The 24,787-nt window shown below is 45.2% G+C and overlaps 2 protein-coding genes across 3 annotated transcripts; one reads left to right on the top strand and one right to left on the bottom strand.

Moving 5' to 3' along the window:
• Nucleotides 1-268: 268 nt before the first annotated feature.
• On the top strand, nucleotides 269-20,550 carry KHNYN (KH and NYN domain containing). 2 transcript variants are annotated; one of them, XM_088144214.1, is made up of 8 exons: nucleotides 269-461; nucleotides 2,241-2,495; nucleotides 5,311-7,169; nucleotides 9,982-10,112; nucleotides 10,763-10,859; nucleotides 13,598-13,705; nucleotides 17,035-17,136; nucleotides 18,979-20,550. In XM_088144214.1, the coding sequence occupies exons 1-8, from the start codon at nucleotides 408-410 to the stop codon at nucleotides 19,301-19,303; spliced, it is 2,931 nt and encodes a 976-aa protein (XP_088000340.1). In that variant the 5' UTR covers nucleotides 269-407; the 3' UTR covers nucleotides 19,304-20,550. The 2 variants fall into 2 exon arrangements, with proteins under 2 accessions (XP_088000340.1, XP_088000339.1); XM_088144213.1 differs by lacking the exon at nucleotides 269-461 and adding an exon at nucleotides 566-792.
• Nucleotides 20,551-22,001: 1,451 nt separating this feature from the next.
• On the bottom strand, nucleotides 22,002-24,589 carry LOC112542661 (uncharacterized). The gene is made up of 2 exons (XM_088144212.1): nucleotides 24,258-24,589; nucleotides 22,002-23,088 (listed from the first exon to the last, which is right to left on the bottom strand). Exon 2 carries the CDS (start codon nucleotides 23,078-23,080, stop codon nucleotides 22,064-22,066), a length of 1,017 nt encoding a protein of 338 aa, XP_088000338.1. The 5' UTR covers nucleotides 23,081-23,088; nucleotides 24,258-24,589; the 3' UTR covers nucleotides 22,002-22,063.
• Between the last annotated feature and the right edge of the window lie 198 nt (nucleotides 24,590-24,787).

Genomic DNA, 24,787 nt, shown 5'->3' with positions numbered 1-24,787 from the left:
TCGGTTCAGGACGTTGTGTAATTGTGTAAACCCAGACAGACGCATAGACACCGAGAAAACCCATGCACCTCTGGAAGGGGGGGGGAAGAGCGAGCGAGCGAGCGAGCGAGAGCACACGCGACACTCTGCCCATGCTCAGAAATTGCTCCTTCTTCGCCCTGGCAGGAAGCTACGGCTGCACAGGAAGCCGTGAAGTGAACGTCCACCTTCTTCCCCCGAGACGCGCCGCCCAGCTGGGAAACTCCGGCGCTGCTCAAGCCATCGGGTGCTTCCGCTTGGCTCTAAGATGGAAGCTGAAACTTGAGTGAAAAGGCTGAGTTTTGGTTTATCGTGGTGGTGGTGGTGGGGGGAGAGAGCAAAGAGCTCCCCCCCCCCGAAAGCCAGCGCGGAGGAAGAGATGGGAATGCATGGAGACGTGTCCCTCCTCGGCGGTGTTGGGGGTCCCTCGGCGACTCCAGTGGGTAGGCGCACGGCGGAGCGCGCAGCGCGGAGGAACGGGGCGCGCGCCTGCTTCGGGGATCCCCGCTTTCGCTGCAGATGGGGGAGGGGGCGTGTTGGGCTGGCGGGAGGGGGCGCCTGGACAGCCCCCCAGGCCATCGGGGCGGTGACGCAGGAGCTGGTGTAGGGCAGGATTCCGCGCGGGGGGCTCCCCTCTCCAACCCCCCTCTGGCTCGTGCTGTGTTTCCAGTCGCGGAGGGCTGGCGAGGCTCCGCGGGGACTCGGATGGCGAAAGGGGAGCTCGATGGTCGACGCGGGTGCAAGTCTGGGAGTGAAGCAGGACTCTTCGGCCAGGTGGGTCGGGGGAGAGAGAAGCGTCCCCCTTCAGCGCAAAGGGGGACACTCCTTTAGCCAGCACTTGTTTGGACGGGGAGAGGTTGCGTAGGATCCTCCGGTGGTGGTTTCTCTGTCTCTTCGTTTCTTCCGAGTCCTTTCTTTTGAGCTGCTTGGTGACGCTGCTCCCTCTCTGATGAGAGATTCCTGTTAGGGCTGATGACTTTGTTCTAAGACATTTATGTTATGTTCTCCCGTGAAAACAACTTTTTTTCCCCCTTTCACTTTTTAACTCACGAGCCCGTGTGAAAATAGAGAGCGATGGGAAGGGTCATCCGTGCATTTCCTGGCCCTTAGGCTCCACTTGCTAGGATTCCTCACCCCCCTCCCTCCCCAGTGTAGGTCTGCAGTATAGTGGGATGAACCCAGCTCTTGCCTGTGGAACCTTCTGCTACGATCCACTGAAGGTGGCTCAAAAGGGCTTGGGGGGTTTACATTTGCTTTCCTTTTATATGCACTGATCCTTTGAGGCACAGAGCCTGCCTTCCCCTTGGTCTCCCAGAGGAAAGGCAGGATATAAATTTGACAAATGCGTTTTTTTAATCTTAAAAACAAACGTGTGAGATAGGTTGGGTGGAGAGAAAATGATTGGCTCAAAATGACTCACAAGGACTTTAAACCTGATTTCTGTGCTTTAAAGATTGTATCACACTGGCCCTGTCAAGGCCTTCGTGTCCGTATCCTTTTCCATGGCTTGCCATTATAATTATTGTATTTGTCTCCAAAGTCAACCCTTTTATTTTCCTCTTCCTGGAAAGTGAGATCAGCATTATGACCTACTTAGAGATCTATAGGCTTCAGGAATAGAAACCTAACTATTTCTTCAAGCAGAACATTTAGATAACAGGCTTAGGCTATGCATGTAGGAAAGATCCCTAATTTGACTGCTATTTTCTTTCTCATTTGTATGTCCTACACTACTGGATGCAAATAAGGCTTGTAAATCAGCACTGTGGTAGGTTTTCTGACTCCCCAGGGCTCATTTTATAATAAGTGCAGCCTTATTTCACATGAGCATCTTATCCCGGCAGGAGCTGAAGTTGGAAAACAGTCTGGATCCAGTTGGGGGCTTGCAGAGAAAGAGAGAAAAAAATCCCCAATGCATCCTTATGAGAGAGGGCAGTTGGTCAGTGGCTCTGAATGTTGCCACCTCCTCCATTCTAAGTCCCCTTCCCTCCTTTTTCCAGTCATGTGGCCTAGAATGCCATTATCATCATCATCATCATCATCATCATCATCATCATCATCATCATCATCACCACCACCACCACCACCACCACTATTATTATTATTATGGGAATGGAAACCATTAAGAAGCCACCCTCTGCATGTTTTTGCTCCCTTGTTTTCACTTCATGTTCATCTCTCACCCACAGCCCTTTTATCAGCTTGGTTTCTCTTCCCCACAGATTATTAGCCACATAGCAGCCTGTGTCATCACGGGCTGGCAGACACGAGCTTCCGGCATGCCGAACAACAGGACCCTGGATGAATTTGCAGTGCCTGAGGAGGCTCAGGAGATGTTGATGCAACACCGTCCCCAAATTGAGCGCCTCTTTTGGGTGGAGCTGAATGTCCTGGGGGTGCTGGGATCAGACCCCGAAGGAGCAAGGAAGATCTGGTTGCAGCTACAGGGAAGCCGAGAGAATCTTCACCGGGCAAAGGTCAGACAACTCTGATCCTCAATCCAGATTAATTCCTCTAGAGCAGTTATGGTCTTCTCTTGTTTGCCATTATGAAACAAAGTCTTCAGGCCATCTGGAGGTATGTAGACCTCTATAAATGCAGGCTGGAGTAGAAATGGCTTTGCTTTATCAGTCTGACGAGCAGCAATTCTCCAAGCCTTGTTTGTTTTTTTTCCTAACTTCTGTCACCTAGCTAGTGATAGTCATCTGAAAAGCTAAGCTGGGTAAGAATTTGTAAGTACAGTGGTACCTCGGGTTACGAACTTAATTCGTTCCGTGACTCTGGTCGCAGCCCGAATTGGTCACAACCCGAAGCAAATTTCCACATAAGGTTCAATGTAATTACCGTTAATCCGTTCTGGCGTGGAGGACAGGGAGGCGGCTATTGCTTGGAGGGAGAGTCGACCTCCCTACGACCACGTGTCAGGGGCGGAAAAATGGCCGTGGACCACGTGTCAGGGGCGGAAAATGGCCGCGGACCACGTGTCAGGGGCGGAAAAATGGCCGCGGACCGTGTCACGGGAGGGAAAATGGCCGCGGATCCGGTTCATAACCCGAGGCGGAGTTCGCAAACTGAGGTAAATTTTTGCAGCCGGAGCTGGTCGTAATCTGAAAAGTTCGTTAACAGAGGCGTTCATAACCCGAGGTACCACTGTACCTGGGTGCTACCAGGAAGTCCTAGGCCTGTAAACTAGATTGGGATGTTGAAAAAAAAAATCGACCTGGAAGAAGGCAATGGCAAAATGCTTTGCCAAGAAAATTGCATGTCCTTGTCCTTGAAGTCATCTCAAATTGAGGCTGACTTGAAGGAGATTCTGCCTTCAGGTGTCTGCCTTACATAACAGAGCAAAATAGCAACAGAACAACCATCACAAGATCTCAGAAAAGGTGTGTTAGGCCTTCCTAGGCTGATATCAGGAAAGGAAAAAAGACATTGTGGAAGAAGGCAGTGACAAGCCACTTCTGGATTATTGACAACTGCATGGACAGGCCTAGGAGGGTGCCAGGAGTTGAGATTTTCTCTTTGGCCTTTCTGAAGTCCCTCTGTTGAAAATGTTGAGGGTTCAACAGCAGCCCCCTCTATACCCCTCCCTAATTTATCCTTCGCCTTTTTAGAGGGGCAGGTAGTAGGTACTCTGTTTTGTTCTCATCATGGTGAACTGTCCTCTCTAGAGTCAGATCTCTAGGCACCATCCCATGTTGGAATGAAGAAGCCTCCCGTGTTCTGGCATAATACCGATTGGTGTGTTTTCCTCCAACTTTGGGGAGAAATGTTTAATGTGGGAACCCAAGGCAGATTCATTCTCCAGCCTAATTAACAGTGGATCCTATATTGGCCTACTTAGAAATAAATCTCATTTAGTGCCATGGAATTTCATCCCAAGTCAGTGATGGCAAACCTTTTGGGCTCGGCGTGTCAAAAATTTGGAAAATGCCTAACTTGACTCTGCTGGTGTGTCACCCTCCCCGAACAAAAGAGAAACAATTCTTTACATATTTATTAAAAAAAAAATACAGTCCAATCATGTGTGGTGCTATGTATTATATAAAGAAACATCAAATAATTATAAAAATGAAATATGAGTAAAACAAACTCAGTTTCTTTGGTAACTCAAACAGGGGGAATAATTGTTGTTGGGTGTTGGTGAACGCTGGCGTGTCACGCCAAACATTGTGGCATGTCACCTTTGACACGCATGTCATAGGTTTGCCATCACTGTCCTAGGTCAAGGGGGAGAGAATTGTACCCTCAAAATTTAGCATATTTTCTAATCTATTCCACCAATGATGTCTGCCTTCAGATTGAACAATTTTCATTTTATTTTGCCACTGCAGGAAAAGAGTGCAAAACTGCTGGTGGGCATATTCTAGAAAAAAATAGAATTCCCAGTACCCTAAATTTGATTTACTATATTTCCTTAATTACACCATTTGCCTTATCTTTGCTGTATAAACATAGGCAGTTCCTGGTTTACGTAACGCTATACTGTGTAATTCTGTGCAGTCCAGGGTGCGCAAAAATTGGCTTATGCAAGGGTTCCTGGGGCCCTTTTCATAGCGCAGGGACTGCTTTTGTCTTTTATGTTGTTTTTTCTTAATTGCCAAAAATATTGCTTATTTGAAGTAGCTGAAGTGATACACATAAAGAGATTCAAAGCTTGGCTTGGAAATTACTGTTATTATTTGTTAAATACATTAAGGCATGACATATTTTATGTATATATACAGTATATACACACACACACATGAAATATAATAAATAATATTTATTATAATAAATATATAATAATAATGATATATTTAATTGCATTATTCAAAATGGAAGAAAAATAGTGAAGTGCTGTGAAATGTTACTATGCCAATTTTTAGCAAGCCCAAGGAATAATGCATGTACATTGCTTATACATGTGCTTATGAAATCAAAGTGCAGAATTGGCCCATCATAACTCATATTGTCCCTGCTTATGAATGATTGCCTGTTTCCAGAAATGGAATGGGATCTTCTCTTCTCTTCTCTTCTCTTCTCTTCTCTTCTCTTCTCTTCTCTTCTCTTCTCTTCTCTTCTCTTCTCTCCTCTCCTCTCCTCTCCTCTCCTCTCCTCTCCTCTCCTCTCCTCTCCTCTCCTCTCCTCTCCTCCCCTCCCCTCCCCTCCCCTCCCCTCCCCTCCCCTCCCCTCCTCTTTTTTGAAATAGCATTGGAAAAAGTTCTCATCAGACATAACTTTCTGTCAAAAATGTGTTTGTTTCAATATATAGAATGACAATATTGCATGTTCTTGTTCTGTGTTTTCCAGGAATACATCAAAGGTCTTTGTGCCCCAGAGCTTCAGGAGGAAATACAGTATCCTAAAGATATGCAGTGCATCTTCTTAGGTGCCCATGGTTTATTTCTGGACTGCCTCATTCAAGGGACATCTGCAAACCTTACCTTTCTCTACCCGGGCACCCTGTTGATCTCAGGGTTGGCAGAAGCTTTTGTCATGGCTCAGAGCCGGATTCAGGAGTTTGTGGAAAAGCACCAGAAGAACCCCAAGCTGCCAGACGAACGGGAAGCTCAGGTCAAGCGGGCCTTCCGGGAATTGGTGGAGACCTATGATGACAAGCATGCTATGGATCTTTTGATCCTGCCCACCTCGGTCAAAGAGGAATTGCTCAGTTTGGTCAAGGAGATTCAGGAAGAAGCCACAGGGCAGGGGCAAAGGAATGGCTGCCTGACACCATCTAGTTTTGGGAGAGACTGTTCACTGGGGTGGGAAACCAACGGTGTAAATAGTGGCAGACCTGGGTCTCCAGATAGGCCTCAACATGTCTTTGGCATACCTGCAGAGCTTAGTCGAGTCCAAGGACAGAATAGAACCAGAGACTCCGGTCCTGAGTTGTCTGTGGGTTTTGCTAGGCCACCAGAATCTCTTCACAAAGCTGAAGACTTGATGCAACCACAATACTCAGCTAGGCCTCGGGATGTTAGGACCGACTTGCCTATTGTGGGTGCAAAGTCTCAAGACCAAAAACACCTTCATGTGTCATGGGATGACTTTTCGAGAAGTTCTGATGAGGCCAAATTGCACACTAAGCCTCAGGAGCATCTGTCTGACTTGAATGGTCCTCAGCATTGGCTTGAGGCAATGACCACTAAGAATTCTGGGCTTCCCAAGAGTTCCCCTAAACCAATCCCAGCTACCTCTAAGACTCAGATTCTACCTGGATACACAGGCCTCACAGAATGTTTGGAGGATCATCAAGCAGAAGGAAAGAATGCCCTTTGGGTAAAGGAATTGAGCCCTGTTAGTTTGCCTGAGGAAAGCAGTGAGGAGGAGGCATCATCTGATATTTTGTTGTCATCATGGACTGAAAAAGAGTTCAAAATGAGGCTAAACTTCTTTAAAACCATGGGCTATGAGGAGCGTATGGTCAAGAAGATATTATTGGAAGGTGGAGTTCAGGAAGCCCCTTCAACCATCTTGGACAGAGTCCAGATGATGGAGGCAGGCTTGTCTCAAAAAGAAGACACCTCCCCCTCCCAGAAGGAACCTGGAGGAAGAGGTCTCTCTCCTTTGCCATTGGAAGATACTCATGATGAAAACAATTATTTCATGGAACTGATCAAAACAGCAGTGGTCAACTGTGGCCACTCACCCAGCAAGATTCCCACAGAAATACAAACTGGAGCCCCATTGGCAGGTCTCCTAAGGTGGCTCAATGAGAAAGGGGAACACGAAGACAAAGGGGAGAGTGTGATAGGGGTGTCAACAACAAAGCCAGAACATGGAGGTCAGCTTGATGTCCAGAGGGCAACCATCTTGAATCATGGGGAACCTTCTCAGCAGAGGACTCATCTGGAGGCAAGGTGGAATGGTGGACTTTTGAATCACAAGGATGTCCATGTTTCAGCAAGTAATCCTGGAGTTCCCACTTTATTTCCTAGTACTTCTCCTAGTGCTAATTTTTTGTTCTCCGAATCAGATTCTGAAGGGATCCAGTCAACAGAAAGCACCAGCATGGAAGCTCTTCACCTAGGTTCTGTTTCTACAGTAACTGGAGCTCAACGCTTTGAGGAGTCTCTCCAGACTGAGTTCAAGCTCAAGTTGGCCAACACACCTGGGAAGAAGAATTTGCGGATGGTCATCATTGATGGTAGCAATGTGGCCATGATGTAAGTTTGGGTTTGGGTTTGGGAAAGGAAGCCTGGGTACAATCTAATTTTTATCACTACAGCCCTCCATCCACATTCCTTTCTATTCTTCTGTAGATGTCATAAGAGAGGTAGAGTGCTGTCCACTAAGACTGTTCAATGCTCTGCATAAAGTCACCAAATCATGCACGGTTTTCAGAATATTCTTCAAACATGTCAACAAGCAACTGTGAAATGCCACTGAAGGCAGAAGTTTCAGGATTCACAGTTTGAAAACCCCCTATGGATTAGAGAATGCCATTGTCCTAGGCTGTTGCTTTAATCCCCCATGGAATTTACTGGAATACTGTTCCCCTTTTTTCTGTTTCATCCTTTAAAACATTGAACATCATTAGAGGAACTGACAGAGGCTTACTCTTCTTGTCTCCTAACAGCTTGGATAGTGCTGTCAATGTCTGTGGTCCCCTTAACCAGAATGAAGCAGTGGGTGCGAACCCAACAATTTAGTTTTTCTGTCACTTACTTTGGACAGACAGAAAATGGAAATGCTATTAGGGCAGGAGGTGGTTTTGGGTTTATTTATTTATTAAATTTGGATTGGGCTTCTGGCAGTGTCTGTCTCATGGAGCTAGTTCTGCTCAATCCTATTCCATCTTCTGACTTTGAAGGTTACCTGACTCTGTTGGTTGGCAAATCCTGTGGGCTAACTCCTGCCTTTCTTTGAGTTACCGTGATGTCATTTTGTGAGGCAGTCGCAGTTTTCTTCCATCAGAAATTCTCACATGCTTCTTCATTCCCTAACTAAGGAGTGACATTTCCTGAACTTGCAACATTTTTAGACCTTGTAAAGAGTGTATCTGTTGTCCAAATTCATAAACAGGTGAACAGTCTGGAAAGAATCCAGGTACGTAGAACTCTGGCTCCATTTAAACTAGAATTGGATGTTGGCAGTAGCCTTTTTTTTTTCATAAGAACTTTATTATATTATATTACAAAGTACAATTAAAATACAAAACAGAAAGTACAGCAAAGAAAGAAGATAGAACTAAAAGAAAAAAGACAAAAACTAAAATAGTGAGGATAGATAGAAAATTGAAACAGAATGACTTCCAACTATCTCCAATACAGATATAGATACAAATTAAGAAAAGTTAATCTCTTACCACTAATTAATCCAAATTCACATTCTTTCTATCAACACAAACCATCTAATTATTAAAGCCCACACTCAAAACCTCATTTTTTCCCACTCAAGCACGTAATCTAAGAAGGGTTGCCATAAGGAGACAAATTTAGAAACAGTATTATCTCTTATTAACGCTGTTAACTTCGCCATTTGAGCCAAATACATTAATTTAATGATCCATGATGTTGGCAGGTAGCCTTGACCATACTTTATTTTAATTTATTCATTCATCCACTTTATTATTCATCTTTATAAAGTTGCCCAACTTCTGAACAACTCTGGGCAGCGTACAAACTGAAACCCAAAGCAATAGAAGAACATTAGACAATAAAAAGGAAGATGGTCCTACTGATGGAATAGACATCAGAGCCTCTCACAAAGGGAGCCCCCAACCCATCCAAGTCTGGGGAGAGATCCAGGTCTTCAAGGCTGTGGTACTTGGCAGAGAAGATATACTTCCTAGATCCCATCAGTTGATATTGTTTAATGGATGGGACATGGTGCATGCCAACTCTGATGTTACAGATCAGGAGAGAGACGGTCCCTGAAATAACCAGGCCTTAGGCCATGTACAGATTTGTAAGTGATAACCAACACCTTGAATTATACCTGAAAGCTTACCAGCTTATGAAACAGTGTCATGTGCCATGCCATGTCATGCCCATAATTCTTGTGCTGCTGCATTCTAGATCAGCTGAACCTTTCAGTAATGTTGTATGCAGTGGTTCTCTCTAGCATGGGAATTGCTGGTTCCTACATTTCTTATCTCAGCCTTTTCACCTAGCTTTGACGTCCCAACCCCGGTCTCCATTCAAGACAAGGTCTGAACTGAGATGGGCTAACACTTTCGTCTAACCTAGGAAGGAGGAGGAAGCATGCTGATCCTAGAGTTTGCATATAGCATAATGAGTCTTCTCTCTAAAGACCTGACCATGCCTGAACTCCCCGAGAGACCTCAATGGAACAAGCAGTAGGACTTCTCTATCCTGTCCAAGTTTTCTTCTGTTCCCTTGAGCTGAAGTTAGAAGTAGATTTGCCCTAATTCTGACCTGAGTTAATCATGTTCCTTTGAAATCATGCAACTTTATTTTCAAAGTGTAATTTCAAATCATGCTTTATGAGGAGCATTGTGGTTAATCTGGGTAGCTTAGTTGATGAGTAAACTCTTGTCACTGCTAATGAGATGAGGTCAATTCACTTGCCAAAAGAAGACAATTGGAAAGAATGTGTGCACCATAGTAACCTTGTATCTTAGATAATTATATCCTTTTTATATACCTTATATGATACTTTATATCTTGAGACTAATCTAGAGCGAATGCCCATTTAGACTTAGCTTAGTTGAAGTGTGAACAGCACTAATAATAATCTAACCACCATGTACATTATGTTATGGGCAATCTGGGAAAAGGATAACAAGAATAGAATTGTTCCAACTTTGGGTCCTTCTTTCTCTAATACATATTGTATGTTTGTGCTAACTGCCTCAACTTTTTTACCAAAGTCCTACCTGTTCCCACTGCCTCTTCCCTCCCAAGTGCTGGCATTTGGAGGGTGTCCCATGGAGTGACTTAACTGACCTTGATCGTAACAATAAATTTGATTTGACTTTTTTGTAGATCTAAGTTCCTCCTTTTGTCTTCTCAGGCACGGTCTGAACCAGTTCTTCTCATGCCGAGGAATTGCCCTAGCTGTGCAATATTTCTGGGACCGAGGGCACCGCGAAGTGAATGTCTTAGTGCCTGCTTATCGAATGGAAGAAGATTCTAATGTGAAAGGTGGGAAATTCTTGCTTTTTTTTTTTACAGTGAACATCTGAAGCTCTTTCAGCTGATTCACTGCAGGAATTTTAATCAAACGTAATTAGTGAAAACCTATTGGATCTATGTATTTGCAAATGAATAGGAACGGTTTTTAAACGTCGTGTGGAGGACTTTCAGCAGCAGCATCTAAACAGAGCCATTCCTACCAGTCTGAAAATCCAGGGAGAGGGAAGCTAGATGTTCCTAGCCTGGCTTTTCTAGTAAATATTTACATTAAAAATAGTTCCTCGCTGATTTGTTGCAATGTGGAGTATTTCCTCCAGTTTATTTCTTTTATTTCAAGCATGTTTATGCCTCAGATGAGCTCATTTCTCCCCACTCCCTTTTCCATTTTGCCCCAAAACAGTCCTGTGAGATGAATGGGCAAGGCTGAGGGCACGTCAGCCCATCAGATTCACAGATTGAGAGTGGGTAGAGACTGGAACGTGAACCTCCCTAGTTCTTCAACAGTTCTGGTGGCTGCTGCTGTAATCCTTTGTGGATTCATTTAGGGAATGCATCCTGTTGATGTCCAGTAGAACTTCCTTCACAGAGAACACAGTTGTGTTGAGCTGTAACCAGTGTATTTTGACCACTGTATTTTTTCCTGTTTTCCCCAATCACAGAGCGACACTTTTTGACCGAGCTGCACAACTTAAGAATCCTCTCCCTTACCCCATCACGAAAAATCGACGGGAAAGGCATCGTCCCATACGATGACAGGTGAGCTCAACTGTTGGAATAGTTACTAAAAGCAGCAGATGTTTTCTGTGTCTGCAGAGGTGGGGTGCTGCTTGTTTAGCTAATGCTTCCCAGTAATTCAGCTTGCTGGAGAGGGTAGAGCCAGCAAAGGAATGTAGGAATCAGAGCACCTAGGAGTGGGTGTAGAATGATTCTGTTTGAAGGGGAAATGACATCTGAAAGTGCGGCCCCACCACCCCATGCAAGGATCGCATAGCACCTGTTCAAAATGGCCTTCGTGGTTTTTTATTATTAGATAGCTTTCAAAATCCACTTCTTCTCATTCTTCCAGAGGGCATGCCCAAGATCGTGTAGGCTATCTTGAGAATCCTTCTTGGGACAATTACTGAAATTGTGATAGAAATGAACATTCATAGTATCAGACCTTTGTTTCTTGACAAGCCTTAAAAAGGCAAAAATGTTTCCCAGACTAACGTTAGCTAAGGATATTCTCCCGTTCCTCTTACTTACTCAAAACGATTCAGTCTCGGCCTTCTAATTTCTAACGAGGTGACCTTATATATGGCTTCAAACTCATTAAGTTCCATGGAATGTTGTTTCTGTACAAAATGCAGGATTGCCATCAAAGACATGGAAGGCGGTGAAGCTCAGGGACACCTTAATTTTTTTTATCCTCGGCAAGTTTATTCAGAACTAAGCCCCTCTGAGTTGGCTTGTACACAATTGCTTCAATTGTCCATTCACCAGTGAATTAATCAGTTAAATGTACACGTGAGTTAAAGCAATTGATCTGAAGTTAAAACACACTTTGGGGTTTTGAAATGAATCCCTTAGTAAGCATTTTGTTTTTATTGACACTCTTAGATGCAAGATGGCAAATGTGGAACAACGGATTAGGAATGGAGGCAAATTCAGAAAGGTGGCTTAGGATAAAGCTGTTGACCTACGGCATCTCATATATCCATAAACTCAAAGGAAGAGCATTTATCAACTGAGATCAACATTTGAATTAGTACAGATGTAACATTCTGACATACGGGCATATACAAAACATATTCCTGTTTCTGCATTATTAATTCCTTCTGCATTAAGGAAGAATAAAAGTGTCTGTATGCGTGAGCATATACCTATATATGGTATACCATGGAAACCGTTGCAGCCTGCTGCTTGTTTGCTGTGGGAATTTTAAAACATGTTATTTGATTAACAGCAAAAATCAAAATTAGTTATTTCACTTGTGCTTATACCCTTAAGACAAAAACAACAAAAAACAAAACAACCCCCCCCCCCCGAAAAAACAAAGGAGCAAGCTTGGGATAAAACTATGGGACCCAAGTTATTTGTTCCACACTTAGAATATTCCAACTTGCTTTTTTAGGCATGAAATATTATTGCTTATGGCCTACTTTGGGGAGATTAAAGTGAACATGTAGAGCAGTATTTCTCAACCTTGACAACTTTAAGACATGTGGACTTCAACTCCCAGAATTCTCCAGCCAGCATGCTGGCTAGGGAATTCTGGGAGTTGAAGTCCACATGTCTGTTTTTTTTTTTTTTGTTGTTCTTTGAGAATCACCCAATTTTATTTCAACATTTCACACAAGCTGAGCAGACTGGTAGATGTTTATGAAGTCATCCTTTGTATTCCTTTCTACATGAACTTGGATGGGATTTCCCCCAGGGCTTTCCCAGTTTCAATGCCCTGAATGCCATCTTTTCTTTTTTTAGGTCCCATGAGCCCTAGACATAGAACAGAAGCAGGAAATGATTCTGCCAATCAATTAGACACACAATGCAAGTTTTATTTTGGAGTCAAATTCAGTGTCATACTAAGGAACAGAAACGTATAGTGGCCATTAAAATAGACAACAAAATTTACCAGAGCTAAATACCCAAGTTTATTTATAATGATTTTATCTCCCTGTTGCCTCACAATAACCCTAGAAATAGATGCTTTAATTTGGAATCTTGCACAGAGCAAGAGGTTGAATTCAGTGGCCTTAGTAGCTGCTTCCAACTCTAGGAGTCTCTGAAAAAAAGTAGGAAGAGAACTTGTGTCTGTTTGTGGTTGAGCCCCTATTTTGCTGAACTTTAATGTGGTTGGTTTGGTTTGGTTTAGCATGTTGTACTAACTGTTCAGTTGAACTAGTTTAAAAAAACATCGCTTAGCATAAGGATAAGCAATCTTGGATATTCCAGCAGGTACTGAATGACAACTCCTAGCATTTTTTCCTGTTGGATGTTGGAAGTTGTAGTTCAGCAATATTTGGAGATCTATCCCCAGCTAACCATGATATGTAAATTCAACAACTAAAACTGGTCAAAGGTCTGTAGGCTTTATGATTAAGTAAGGATTTGATCCTTGGTCTCTCCCAAACTCTAGATGATATACTAGCCTGGTATGGAAAGAATAGCAAATGGTGTAACTCTCCCATTGGTTTTGCAGTTGGGATTCCAAAGAAATCCTAGGTTGTTGTTGCAAACATCATGGCTATCTCAGTAACTCATGGATCAATAATGGCAGACCAGTTCTCCGAAAAGATAGATTGTCCTTTGTTGTTGGTATGGTTGCAAACAGGAGACCAATGTGCTTTGTAAACAAAACCTTTGCCCTTTCAGATCCTTTGCAATGTGCCAAGTATCCATGATGTGAACCTTTCCTCAAAGGAAGTTTGAAAACCTTGATACAGAGAAGGTAAAAATATCCTAATTAATTTCTCTCTTGGCTCTTCTTTTACATGACTTTCATCGGGCTGCAGAATGATGCTGAAACTAGCAGAACAGACCAATGGTGTTATTGTCACTAACGACCAGTTCCGGGACCTTGCCAAAGAGTCAAAGAGGTGGATCAAGATCATTAAGGAGAGGTGAAGTCAGATTCTTGAATTGCAGTGGGGTGGAGGAACAGGCACTTTAAAAAAAAAAACACAACCTTCTAGATGGTTCTGGGTTTACTTTCTTGAATGAGGTGGGGAGGAAAAGGGTGAGACCTGGACTTCTTCCTGTCAAGGATTTTGATTGCTGATTGATATACACAGCTTGGGTGAGTCAGGGAGGGTGAAGGTTTGTCCCTGAGAGTCAAGTTTCAGGAACGGGCAACCAGAAAAATGACATTTGATACAGTCCCCTGGGAGTGCACCATATGGCACGCTCTGAGGGAAATCACACATTTGAATGCTCTTCCACGTATCATGCTAATTAACATGCCACCAGTTGAAAGCTAGGCTGTCGACAGAGACAGTTCCAGATGACCTTTATCTCAACCCTAGAAATTTCCCGGTTTGCAAGAGGGTTCTTTTGGGAAGTGGTACAGACCAGCAACAGACAGCCTGTTTTTATCGTCCCTGTGTTTCCCTTGGGAGGCTTTTATTAAGAAAACAATTAACAAACTTACTTATTTCCTACCTTGCCACTTATTACTAAGCCTATGTTATATTAACCCAGTGTTGTCCAAACATGGCCACTTTAAGATGAGTGGACTTCAACTCTGGGAGTTGAAGTCCACTCATCTTAAAGTGGCCAAGTTTGGACAACACTGTATTAACCTATACCCATGCTAACATCTATGTCTACACCTATGTGTCTGTCTTATTCCTAAATAGTCTATTCTTCTTTGTTGCTGGAGCTTACACCAAAGTCTTCAGCCACCATGTAGCCACCTTCAAGTTGGCTTCTGTTGCTGTTAGCTGCTGTTCTAAACTGCTGCTGAATGGTTTCTCAGTCTGCTGGGGTGGCAAGAGGAAAGTGTTTTATCAGCTGCTGGATGACTGTAGCTTCTCCTTTCAGCTTGTCTGCTGCTGTTTTGGTAAAATCCAAGCCTGCCCCTCCTTTACCATCCATTGCTGACAGCTGCTTCACTCAGCTGTAAATTTCTCCTTTGTGCTTTCCCACACAACACAGATCTTTCCCCAAACACACCTACATGCTCACACTCTGGTGCTCTCAACATTTTCCTTTTATACTTTGAAAACAAGTGTGGTGTAATACTCTTCAGGCTGCCTTAAAGTCCCAGGGGAGAAAACAGAGGGGAGGAAGAGCTCATGCTGGCCACTGCAAGGCTTTCCTTCCACACAGTTTCAGACGATTATTTCCATAGGATATTATTCAAATATGTAGCCCCTGCTTTGAGGGCTAGTCTGAAATGGTGCAATGGAAGAAGAGCTTGTTTATTTATTAATAACATTGCTATAGTTTTTCCACAGCAGTTCTTTGGGAAATTCACAATTTCCTTCCTCCCTCCCTCCCTCCCTCCCTCCCTCTACAAACAGATCTCAGTTTCTTCCTCTGTAAATGTTGCCTACAGATAGGAAATGTTATCACCCTACATTAGCTGTATTTGAGGGCTCAGGTGGCTTTCAAGGGCTGCAGGAGGCCATTTGGGGACATGATGGTGTCATCGGAAGGGATACAGCCAAACATTTCCAGCTTGCATGGGGGTGAAGGTTTAAAGTGGGAGGCCAGCTACTCATGTTCTATCTTTAAACCCCTCTAATTCTGAAACACACACACACATAGATGTATATGCAACCATCACACTGTTCCCTTTTGGGGTAAGCAACATTATGCAAAGCACAGTGAAGGAGTGAGAAATTGGAAGCCAAAGAAATTAACTGAGATTGAAAAAAGAAAAGGAAATGTAGCTAAATCTAGTTTAAACCCAAACCATTCAGCATACTTCTCCATATCATTCTATCTTCGCAAATTATTCTTGCTTCCACTAATTCCCCCCCCCCCATATGTTGCCTTTTAATCTTTAAGTTACTCTTCTCTTTTTGAGGAACTTGTCCACATCCAGCCAGGAGGTTCTTAGTGTTTCTCTTCCTCTTAGCCTCTTCATTTTTCTGTATTTTCTGATTCAGTTCTCACTAATTTTCTCACTTTGATCAAAGTAACTCCATGTACTTCTTTCATGCCAGTTACTCACCTTTGTACAGGTAGTTCTCAGTTAACAATGGTAATTGGGACCGGAATTTCCATTGCTAAGTGATGCAGTCGTAAAGTGTGACATCACATGATGGCATTGCTTAGTGACGGCAATTCCCACTGCTGTCGTTAAGCGAGGATCATGGGCCATTAAGCGAGGACCTCCTCACAACTTCCTGCCAGCTTCCAACAACCAAAGTCAATAGGGAAGCTGGCAGGAAGTTGCAAGTTCCAGGTGACTCGCAAGCAGGCTGGCGGGCAGGTAAGTGGCTGCTGCCAGGTGTGGGAGGGAGGTGTGGGAGGTGGGGGAGACTTACCAGAGTGACTTGCAACCTTCCCTGCCGGCTTCTCCATTGACTTTGCTTATGGGAAGCCAGAAGGGAAAGTCGCAAATGTTGGTCACATGACTGGGATGCTGCAGCCGTCATAAGTGTGAGCCGGTTGCCAAGTGCCCAGATTGCAATCATGTGACCGTGGGAGTGCTGGGATGGCTGGAACTTCAAGGACGGTCAAGTGCCTCTTGTTCGGCGCCATTGTAACTTTGAACTGTTGCTGAATGAGTGGTGGTTAATCGAAGACCACGTGTATTCAGTCCACATTCATTCAGCACCCAGTCATTCGTGACCTTCTTGTTTTACCCCTCACACTTCTTAAGTACCTCCTTTCCACTTTAGTCAACTTGTATGTTTCTCCTGACACATCCAGCTCTCCCTTTCCAGAGATAGCCCTTTGGAGTCTGTTTTTCAGTGGTTTGTGGGTGTTAAGGATAGGGATAAGAGCAGTTACTCCATTTCAAGGAGAAAAAGAGGCCAAACCAGCTCCAAATCCAGTAAGCCTTTTTGGGTGGGAATGACCCCACCACCACTCTCAGTGCCCCGTTAACTTTGAACATAAAATGGATACATTGTGTTTCTGAAATTCAGTTACTGAATTTTAGGCCTTGATCTTGGGGTGCTGAGGAGTCTGTGAACATTGGCTACCCCTGGATCTGTATTGGAAGTTCTTATTGTTTGAGTAGCTGCTGAAGAGGCTGCATCCAGGAGGCCACAGGCTCTGCTGGCTCCTTGAAAAAAGTCTTGTGGGTCATCTTTCTTGACCCTCTGATTGGATTTGCCTATTGCAGAAAGTCCAAGCTGGTTTGCTTCTTTGTGGCTTAATCTGTTGAGTCATTTGTGGCTTGGCACAGTCTGTGGACCTGACCCATCTGACTTTGCTAAACAGACTGTGGCTTTGTAGAATGTATGAACCCGGTGTCTGGTTTTCTGTCATGCAGCCTGTTGCAGTACACGTTCGTGGGGAATATATTTATGGTTCCGGATGACCCCTTAGGGCGAAGTGGCCCTACCTTGGCAGACTTCCTGAAGAAAAAAACGAGGTGACTATCTCTGATGTACTTTCAACCAATAAATCACTTGAGCTACTCTGGCCTGGTTAGGTTTAGATTTAAAAAAACAAACAAAAAAACAAGGTCCTGTAGATTGATGGAAATAAAGTAGTTTCTTTCTAAGTCAAGCTTAACTCTTGGGCGCCTCATGGGGATACACGTTTCTTGACAACAATGTGGAAGTGGCTTACCTTTGTTTCCATTCCAACTTCGCAGTCTAGTTTTCAGCCCTGGGGTTTCCCGCTGGTGCTCCACGTGAGTGCCAAGTCTGCCACTGTCTGAGGCTAAAGCTAAAGCTTCCTTTGATTTGATGCCCAGTAATCTCATGGTTAGGTTTATATGGTTTCTTTGACAGCCATAAGGAAGTGGCTTGCTACTTCCTTCTTCAAGGGTGAGTTTTGACTTCCCGGTCTAGAGTGCAACTTTGGGATGTCTGGTGATGTGGTATGGAGTCAGTCATGAGTCAGCACTCCCTCTGCAACAGAACATCCCCCCTCCAAACATTGCCCAGGCCTAGCTTTGCTTAGCTTCTGAGTGTCAGGCAGGGTTAGCCATGGGCTGCTCTCTGTTGCTATCTTGATGGATGGATGTAGCTATCTCTAAAGAATATGGCCTGGTGGTGAGAAATGGATTTGGAAAAGCAGGGTGGCAAGACCTGTGGAGACTGCCAGACATTTTCCAATGGCCACCTTTCCCCCTTTTCTAGTTCTGTTGAAATTACAATTCCTAGAATTCCAGGATCCAGCCAAGGAGGAGAACATGTGGCTGTGGAACTCTGCAATAATGAACAGTGGCAGAGTTCCATCTTGTGGCCAGAATTGGGAAGAGCATGAATTTTTAGTTACCACAACCAGTGGTTGTCATTCCTTTGTATCTCACATTCCAACTATTGCTCATTCCCCAAAACCCAGGTTCCATAATGGGAGAAAGGAAAGGTCCACTTCCCTGGCATTCTGTTGCTCCATTTATTATTTATGAAAAATGTTAATTGAGGATAAGTCTTATGAAAATCTTCTCCTTCACTGAACCTGAAAATGTAGACTGGGCTGGATCCCATGAACTGCTTTGCCAAGAACCAGCAACTCAAGAAAAGCCAACTGCATGAAGAACAAGCTGCTGTTTCTGGCAGTCATGGCTAATGAGATGAAGGGGCAGAGTAGTGTTGTTGGACAGGAAGCACATCTGGAGAGAGCACCACTTGCTTTTGGCCCAGTTGAGTTCAACCTTCAATCTTGTAGACTTCGCAGCTGGGCAGAAGCATGGAGCCAGTGCTCAGGATATCAACAGCACCATGGGGAGCAGCAGAAAAGGCCAGGGGTGCTTCCATACTCAGACAGCCATAGGTCAGCTTGGCAGAGAACACAGGGTGTTCTGTACCATCTATGTGGTGGCCATGGATTGCTAGAACTTTCAACCATTTTCTTGTGAGGGACTCTCAGTTGCGGAGAAACCCTTGACCCAGGACTGACTGTGGACCAATTAGATCATGTTCTTTGGGCAGCTCCTGCTTAGTTAATTTTCTGCTACCAATGCATTTATTTTTTGTCCTTCACATGGCAGTCATTTAAAGACTCCTTTCCCCTATGCTACCTGAAGTAACTCAGGCTCTTTCTGCTGACATGTTGCAGTTAGCAAGCAAGCCCACGTCCCACTTAGATTACTCCGACATATCCCCAATGGTGCATAAACCCTACTGGTTTCTCCTGCTCTATGAAAATGAACAAATTGATTTGATACTTCTGGTAGAGAAACTGTGATGGAAAAGATCACTTAGCCTATCTCTTACAAAACCAGGGCAGGATTTCAACTTTTCTGCTTTGTTTCCCATTGCAGAATCAAGAGTTCCGATTGTCACTCCTTCAGTGGCCAGCCAACCTCTGTATCCACACCAGCACGCCCGGTCTCGCAGACAGAGGTCCTTCACCTCCGGGACAGGAGACCTCCTGCTGGCTCATCTGGGGACCACAGGAGAGGTCGGCAAGACAGCCCTGTCAAGAAGGAGAAATTTCGCTCTACAGAAGAGACTGAGTGGCTGAGGAGCAAACTTTTGGAGATTTTTGAGGGACAAGACAGAAAAGTGGACTTCGTGCTCATCAGAGAACCTTGCTGCCAAGATCTTAACAAGCTTTCAGAGGCTATTCTCAGCCTTACTTTCTGAGCCAGCCAGTGGGTGATTCCCTCTCTGTTCTGCCCCCAAAGGGGATGTTCTAATACAATCGCCTTCCAATATTGAACTTCAAACGATTGGCACGATCTTTGGTTGTACCAGTGGCCACTAACAATGCAGAAGATGCTTCAGTCCTGAAGACTGCACTGTTTTTTGTTTGTTTGTTTGTCCCCCCCCCCCCCACTCTCTTAATGTCAGATGTATCTAGTCTTTGGATCAGAATGTCTTCCCTTCAGTAGTCAAAGCTGTCTCCGTTCCAGAAATGTGAAGTTGCTTGCAGGAACATAACTCTCAACAACGTTCCTACATGTGATATGGCCATCCTAAACGATGACAGAGCCAAATATCTTGTGATGGAATTACTCCGAATAAATTGATCAGTATCCATGGTCCTCTGCTATGAGAGAAATTCTTACAGGATTTCTCACTCTAAAACTTCATTTCCCAGCATCCATCTTGGCTCTATATCAACCAACCCGTGAGGCTTCTGAGATAAAAGTCATGACTTTTATAGGATTTCACTTTAAAGAGTATAGATGCTTAGACAGAACCTCTATTTTAGGTTTAGTGAGGGGACACACCCTTGGGTACTCTGTCAGCGTGTTCCAGTTTGTGGAATTACTGGATTCCAGTTTAATATTAAGCTGCGTTGCAGATTAGGTGTCTGGCTTATAAAGAGCTGTGTTATACTTCTAGAGTAACTTTCCTCAAGGTGGCCTCCTCTAGATGTATTCCATGTCTTCAGGTGCAGTTATTGATCTTGCTAGTCAAAAGGTGATGGGAATTGTTTCACACATCTAGGTCAACCAGTTTGGAGAAAGCTGAGCCTCCCACACCAATTTTACAAATCCTATTTTATATCTTTCAGTATTGTATCAAAATCAATTTTATGCAGAGGTTTTAAAGCTTCCCTTGTGAAATTCAAGTAAATTTGGGGCACTCAATTCTGACATATACAGTCTTATAAATAATACTTTTTTAAAAAAAATACTACTTAAAATTATAGACTTTTCTAGAAAAGAGAAAAAATGCACTTTTTCCTCAGTAATGAGCTATTTTGTTGAAAACTAAAAATAAATCTGAGTGTTTTCTGAAAAGAAGTGGTGTGTGCTTATGGCACCCTCCAAATGTCTTAGAATTGGTACGCTGTTGTTGCTAGAGGGCGCCGGGTTCAAGGAAAGTCAAAGTTGTGTAATAGTAGAGAAACAGAGATAAAGAAATTTCTTCCTCATGTTGTATGAAAGCCACCCTGATTCTTCTTGTGTTTGTCAAACTGGAAATGTGGAAGATCACCAAAACCTTCATGACCACCAAAGCATTTTTCACATCCTCAGTACGTAAGCAAGCTGGTCACAGGACCCTGCTCCTTTCTTGGATTCTATGAGCAAACCCAAAGAGCCATCGGCAAGCAACGTCTAAAGTAGTTTCTCTTGCTAGGGAGCTATTTATTTTTTCCCGAGTTGGGGTGTCTCCCATTCAAGACCAGCTCTAACATTAGGCAGCTGTCTCCTGTGCTACCCTTTTGATATAATGACCAGTAGTAGTGAGATGGCATCTGGAAGATTTAAATCACATGGGCTTTTTGAGTTCACTCGGATTGTAACTCACAAAAACTTTTGTGATAACAAGCATGTCTGCTTGAGATGCTAGAAGAAATGTTCCTTTTGCTGTAAAAGACTAATGTGCTACCCTTCCAGAAATGGCGGAAATTGTTACTTAATTTATCCTTACTATATTTTGACCATTAGTGCTAGGGAGATGAGTTTTTTCTATTTTGTTTGAATAGCAAAATAATTTGCCTTTTTTAGAGACTGTGTGCCTTGACTTGAACAAGCCAGCCCCACATCTCCTCCCATCGTGAGCTACTAGTTTCCGAACAGCCTCACCCCATTACAGCCCCCTACAAAACTTGGCACCTTTAAGATGTGTGGTCTTCAACTCCGTGTCCTCTCCCTAGCCTAAGAAGTTAGCAAAATATCAACTGATTGTTGTCAGATAAATTCCATTAAGGATGTAAAGCTAGGCGTTAAAAGGACTGTAACAGCATAAGATGACATGTAAACAATCTCCAAGATGGAAACTTTTCTGAGATGGAGAAAATCAAATTGGTGATGCAACAGGAGTTTCCATGTCTCCCTCCTGTGAATTCCTCCCCAAATGTTGGACCCCATGTTGTTTTTACATGGGAAAAATCCAGCATTATGAGGCGTACTTTCTCTGAATTGGAATACAGGTAGTCCTCACTTAATGATGGTAATTGGGACCAGGAATTCCATCGCTAAGTGATACAGTTGTAAAGTGCAATGTCACATGACCACACCAACTTATGACGACAGTTGTGGCAGTCCCGGTTGCCGTCATTAGGCAAATCCCATGTGGCTGCATCCCGTGATCACAATTTATGACCTCCTGCAGGCTTTCCCATTGACTTTGCTTGTCAGAAGTTGGCAGTGAAGGTCGCAAATGGTGATCACATGACTGCGGGGTGCTGCGATGTAATTATGAGCCAGTTGCCAAGCTCCTGAATATGATTACGTGACCCTGGGGAAGCTGTGATGGCCACAACTATGAGGACCTGTTGTAAATCCCCTTCGTTCAGTGCCGTTGTAACTTCAGACAGTCACTGAACAAGTGGTCATTCAATGAGGACTACCTATAACACTGAACTGAAAGACATGAGAAGAGGAGGTTCATATACAGACATTTATTTCTTCCTGCCCCTGTTAAACGCTTCCGTCCTGAAGTCTGACTTCAAACATCAGCCTGTGGCAAAGGTATGTGCGTAGGGGGTGAGGGACTGCGGGTGATCTTCAGTGACCGGCAGTACAGGATGGGTTTCTTGCCCAACCCCAGACAGTAATGCCACCAGTACAGCTTTTGCCTGGGTTGCAGGATCACCCGGAGGGGTTCTTCTTCTTCTGCTTCTTCTTCCCATTCTTCTTGCTCAGTCTGCAGCCCCACCCCTCCATAAGTTGCAGGGAGGGCAAACTGGTGCTGGAGAAGGGAGATTGCCAGGGACTCTGGATCCACTGATTCGTCGACATGAGCTTTTAGCCCAAGTTCCAACTTGGAATAGCCAACCTTGCGGGATATTTCATAGCTACTGGGCACAGGCAGGTCGGTTGCATTGGAGAGGAGTTTGAGGCATTGCCATTCACCAAAGGCAGCTCCGTGGGTGAGGGACAGTCCACCTGGGAGGAAAGAGACCACGTCTGGGTGGATCACAAAGGACTCCTTGTGTCCTGCGGTGATAGCAAAACTGGTGCCACAAAGGTGTTGCTCCTCATCCATCCTGAAGCAAACTAGACGGGCAGCATCAGCACCATAATAGTATAGCCCATCGAGAAGGGTGGATTCCAGGTGGATCTCCTTAATCAAGGCTCCAGTGGCCAGATTAGCCACGGAGAGGGCCACCCCTCGTGACAGGAAGAAGATAAAAAAGCATCCCTCGCAGGAAGCATATTGGTCTCCTCCTTGGCAGCTGGGATGCAATGGGAAGACATCAGAGGGCGGCTCGGAGTTCAGGTCTGACACTTGGCAGAAGGAGTCCCCATGGAGGAGAAAGATGGTTGAACTGCTGGGGTCTCCCACATAGTGGTCCTTTCCACGGCAAGCAGGGTGGAGTGGCTGTACTTTGATATCTTGTCCTGAGCAGAAGTCGAGCGTTTGAAGGAAATAACCCAAATCTGAGCGGACCACAAAAGCACCATGGCGAGTGATGAAGACCCCAGTGCCTGGGGAAGCTGTCCGGGGAACGATGGAAGCCATGGAGGAGACTGTGGATTAGCAATGATAGTTTAATGAAAAGCCCTCCTTTAAACACTCATATGGTCTTCCTAATGCTCTTATACTCTTATCTTCTTGCAGCCTTCATAACTGGCCATGCTAGTTGAGGCTCATAGGAGCCATGACTGAGAACAATTGGAGAGCCTCACAATGGGTACACATATAAACCATGATTTGTTGACTAAGCCACAGCTGCCTGGGCCCATACAATACACTAAAGCATAAACCCTGGTTTAGAAATCATAATGGTAATTGCATGGGGAAATTATGGGAGTTGAAATCCACAGATCTCAAAATTGCCAAGGTTGGGAAACACAGTCAGACCTTATCTTGACTTTGATCAGTAATCAATAAACTAAATCATCTGTATGCTTATTTAATTACAAGTGTTTTGTTTAGCCTATCAACATTCAGCAGATGTCTATATGGCATGAATTTCCTAAGTGGGGGGCTTCTAGCCCAGGCTGCAGCTGAAGGGAAAGGCTGTAGGACAGTGTTTTTCAACCTTGGCAACTTTTAAGACGTGTGGACTTCAACTCCCAGAATTCCCCAGGCAACACACTGCAGACTTCCTCAGTCCACACTGGCTGCGGAATTCTGGAAGCTGAAGTCCACCCATCTTAAAGTTGCCAAGGCTGAGAAACACTGCTGTAGGAGAAGCTACTTAAATTAATCCCCACAAAGGTTTAATTTTTCTATTCCAATCAGGGCTGCAGATCCTTCTTCGCGAAGTTCTGAGCATGGGCGTATTCAAAGCTCGTTGCTCTCCTCCATCCCGTTTTCAGGCCGGGAATTAACCTTGTTTTCTCCGTCTCCTCCCCCCTCCTCCCCACACTGAATCAGAGCGACACTCTTCTTAGGCCAACCCGGGCCACCAATTCAGGGGCAATTCCGGGTTTGGAGTCCTCGCAAGCTGGCGGAACATCTGGAGACTTGCGAGAGGCTCCCCAAGCGGGATGCTCGCCCACTGAAGCCAAACTGGCATTCTTTTGGTAAAACGCAAAGCCCATCCCGCTAACCCACTGCGGTTTCCTGTTCCGCGAGGAGCCCTAATCCGCCCCGCTGGCAGGGAGGGGAGCGCCGGGGCAAAACCGAGGCAGAGGGGGAGGCGGCGGGTCGCAGGGCCAGGAAAGGAGGCGGCGCCCGGCCAAGCCCTCACCTGCTCGACGGCGGCGCCGAGTCCGCGGGGACGCAGCGGGGATCGGGGGCGCTGCAGCGCGCAGGCGGGCCGCGGCGGCTTCCGGGCACAGGCGGGCAGGCGAGCGCCCTGCCCGGGCTTGGCTCCTCCTTCCCGGGGGGAGGAGGAGACCCAGGGGGGCGCGGGGGCGCCGCTGGAAGGAAAATAAAAAGAACGACAAAAGGGCGCCGGCGCGCGGCCGACGGGCGCTGCAGCCCGGAAACCAGCCTGCGGACTCAGGGCGGCGGGAGGCCCGTTCGGCGCTGGAGGCGCGCGGCTCTGCAGTCCGGCGGGGCGGGGCAGGGAGGGGAGGGGAGGGGAGGGGAGGGGGCGTGTCGCAAATCTTACTGGCTCCCTCCCCCCCTCCCCGCTTGTGGCTCGGCTGGCAGGAAAGGTTGTGGCGCGCCCGGAGGATCGCGCGGTCGCTGGGACTTTGACTCGGGCGAGGAGGGCGTCGCTCTCCGGGTCGGAAGCCTTTCGGTTTGCAAGCACGGAGGGGCGGCACCCCCGCG

Source organism: Python bivittatus, unplaced genomic scaffold, assembly GCF_059951505.1.
Source record: "Python bivittatus isolate LINGU-HERP-01145 unplaced genomic scaffold, Pbiv_v1 ctg000430_np1212, whole genome shotgun sequence".
Lineage (NCBI taxonomy): Eukaryota > Metazoa > Chordata > Lepidosauria > Squamata > Pythonidae > Python > Python bivittatus.
This window is presented reverse-complemented; position numbering and strand designations above follow the sequence as displayed.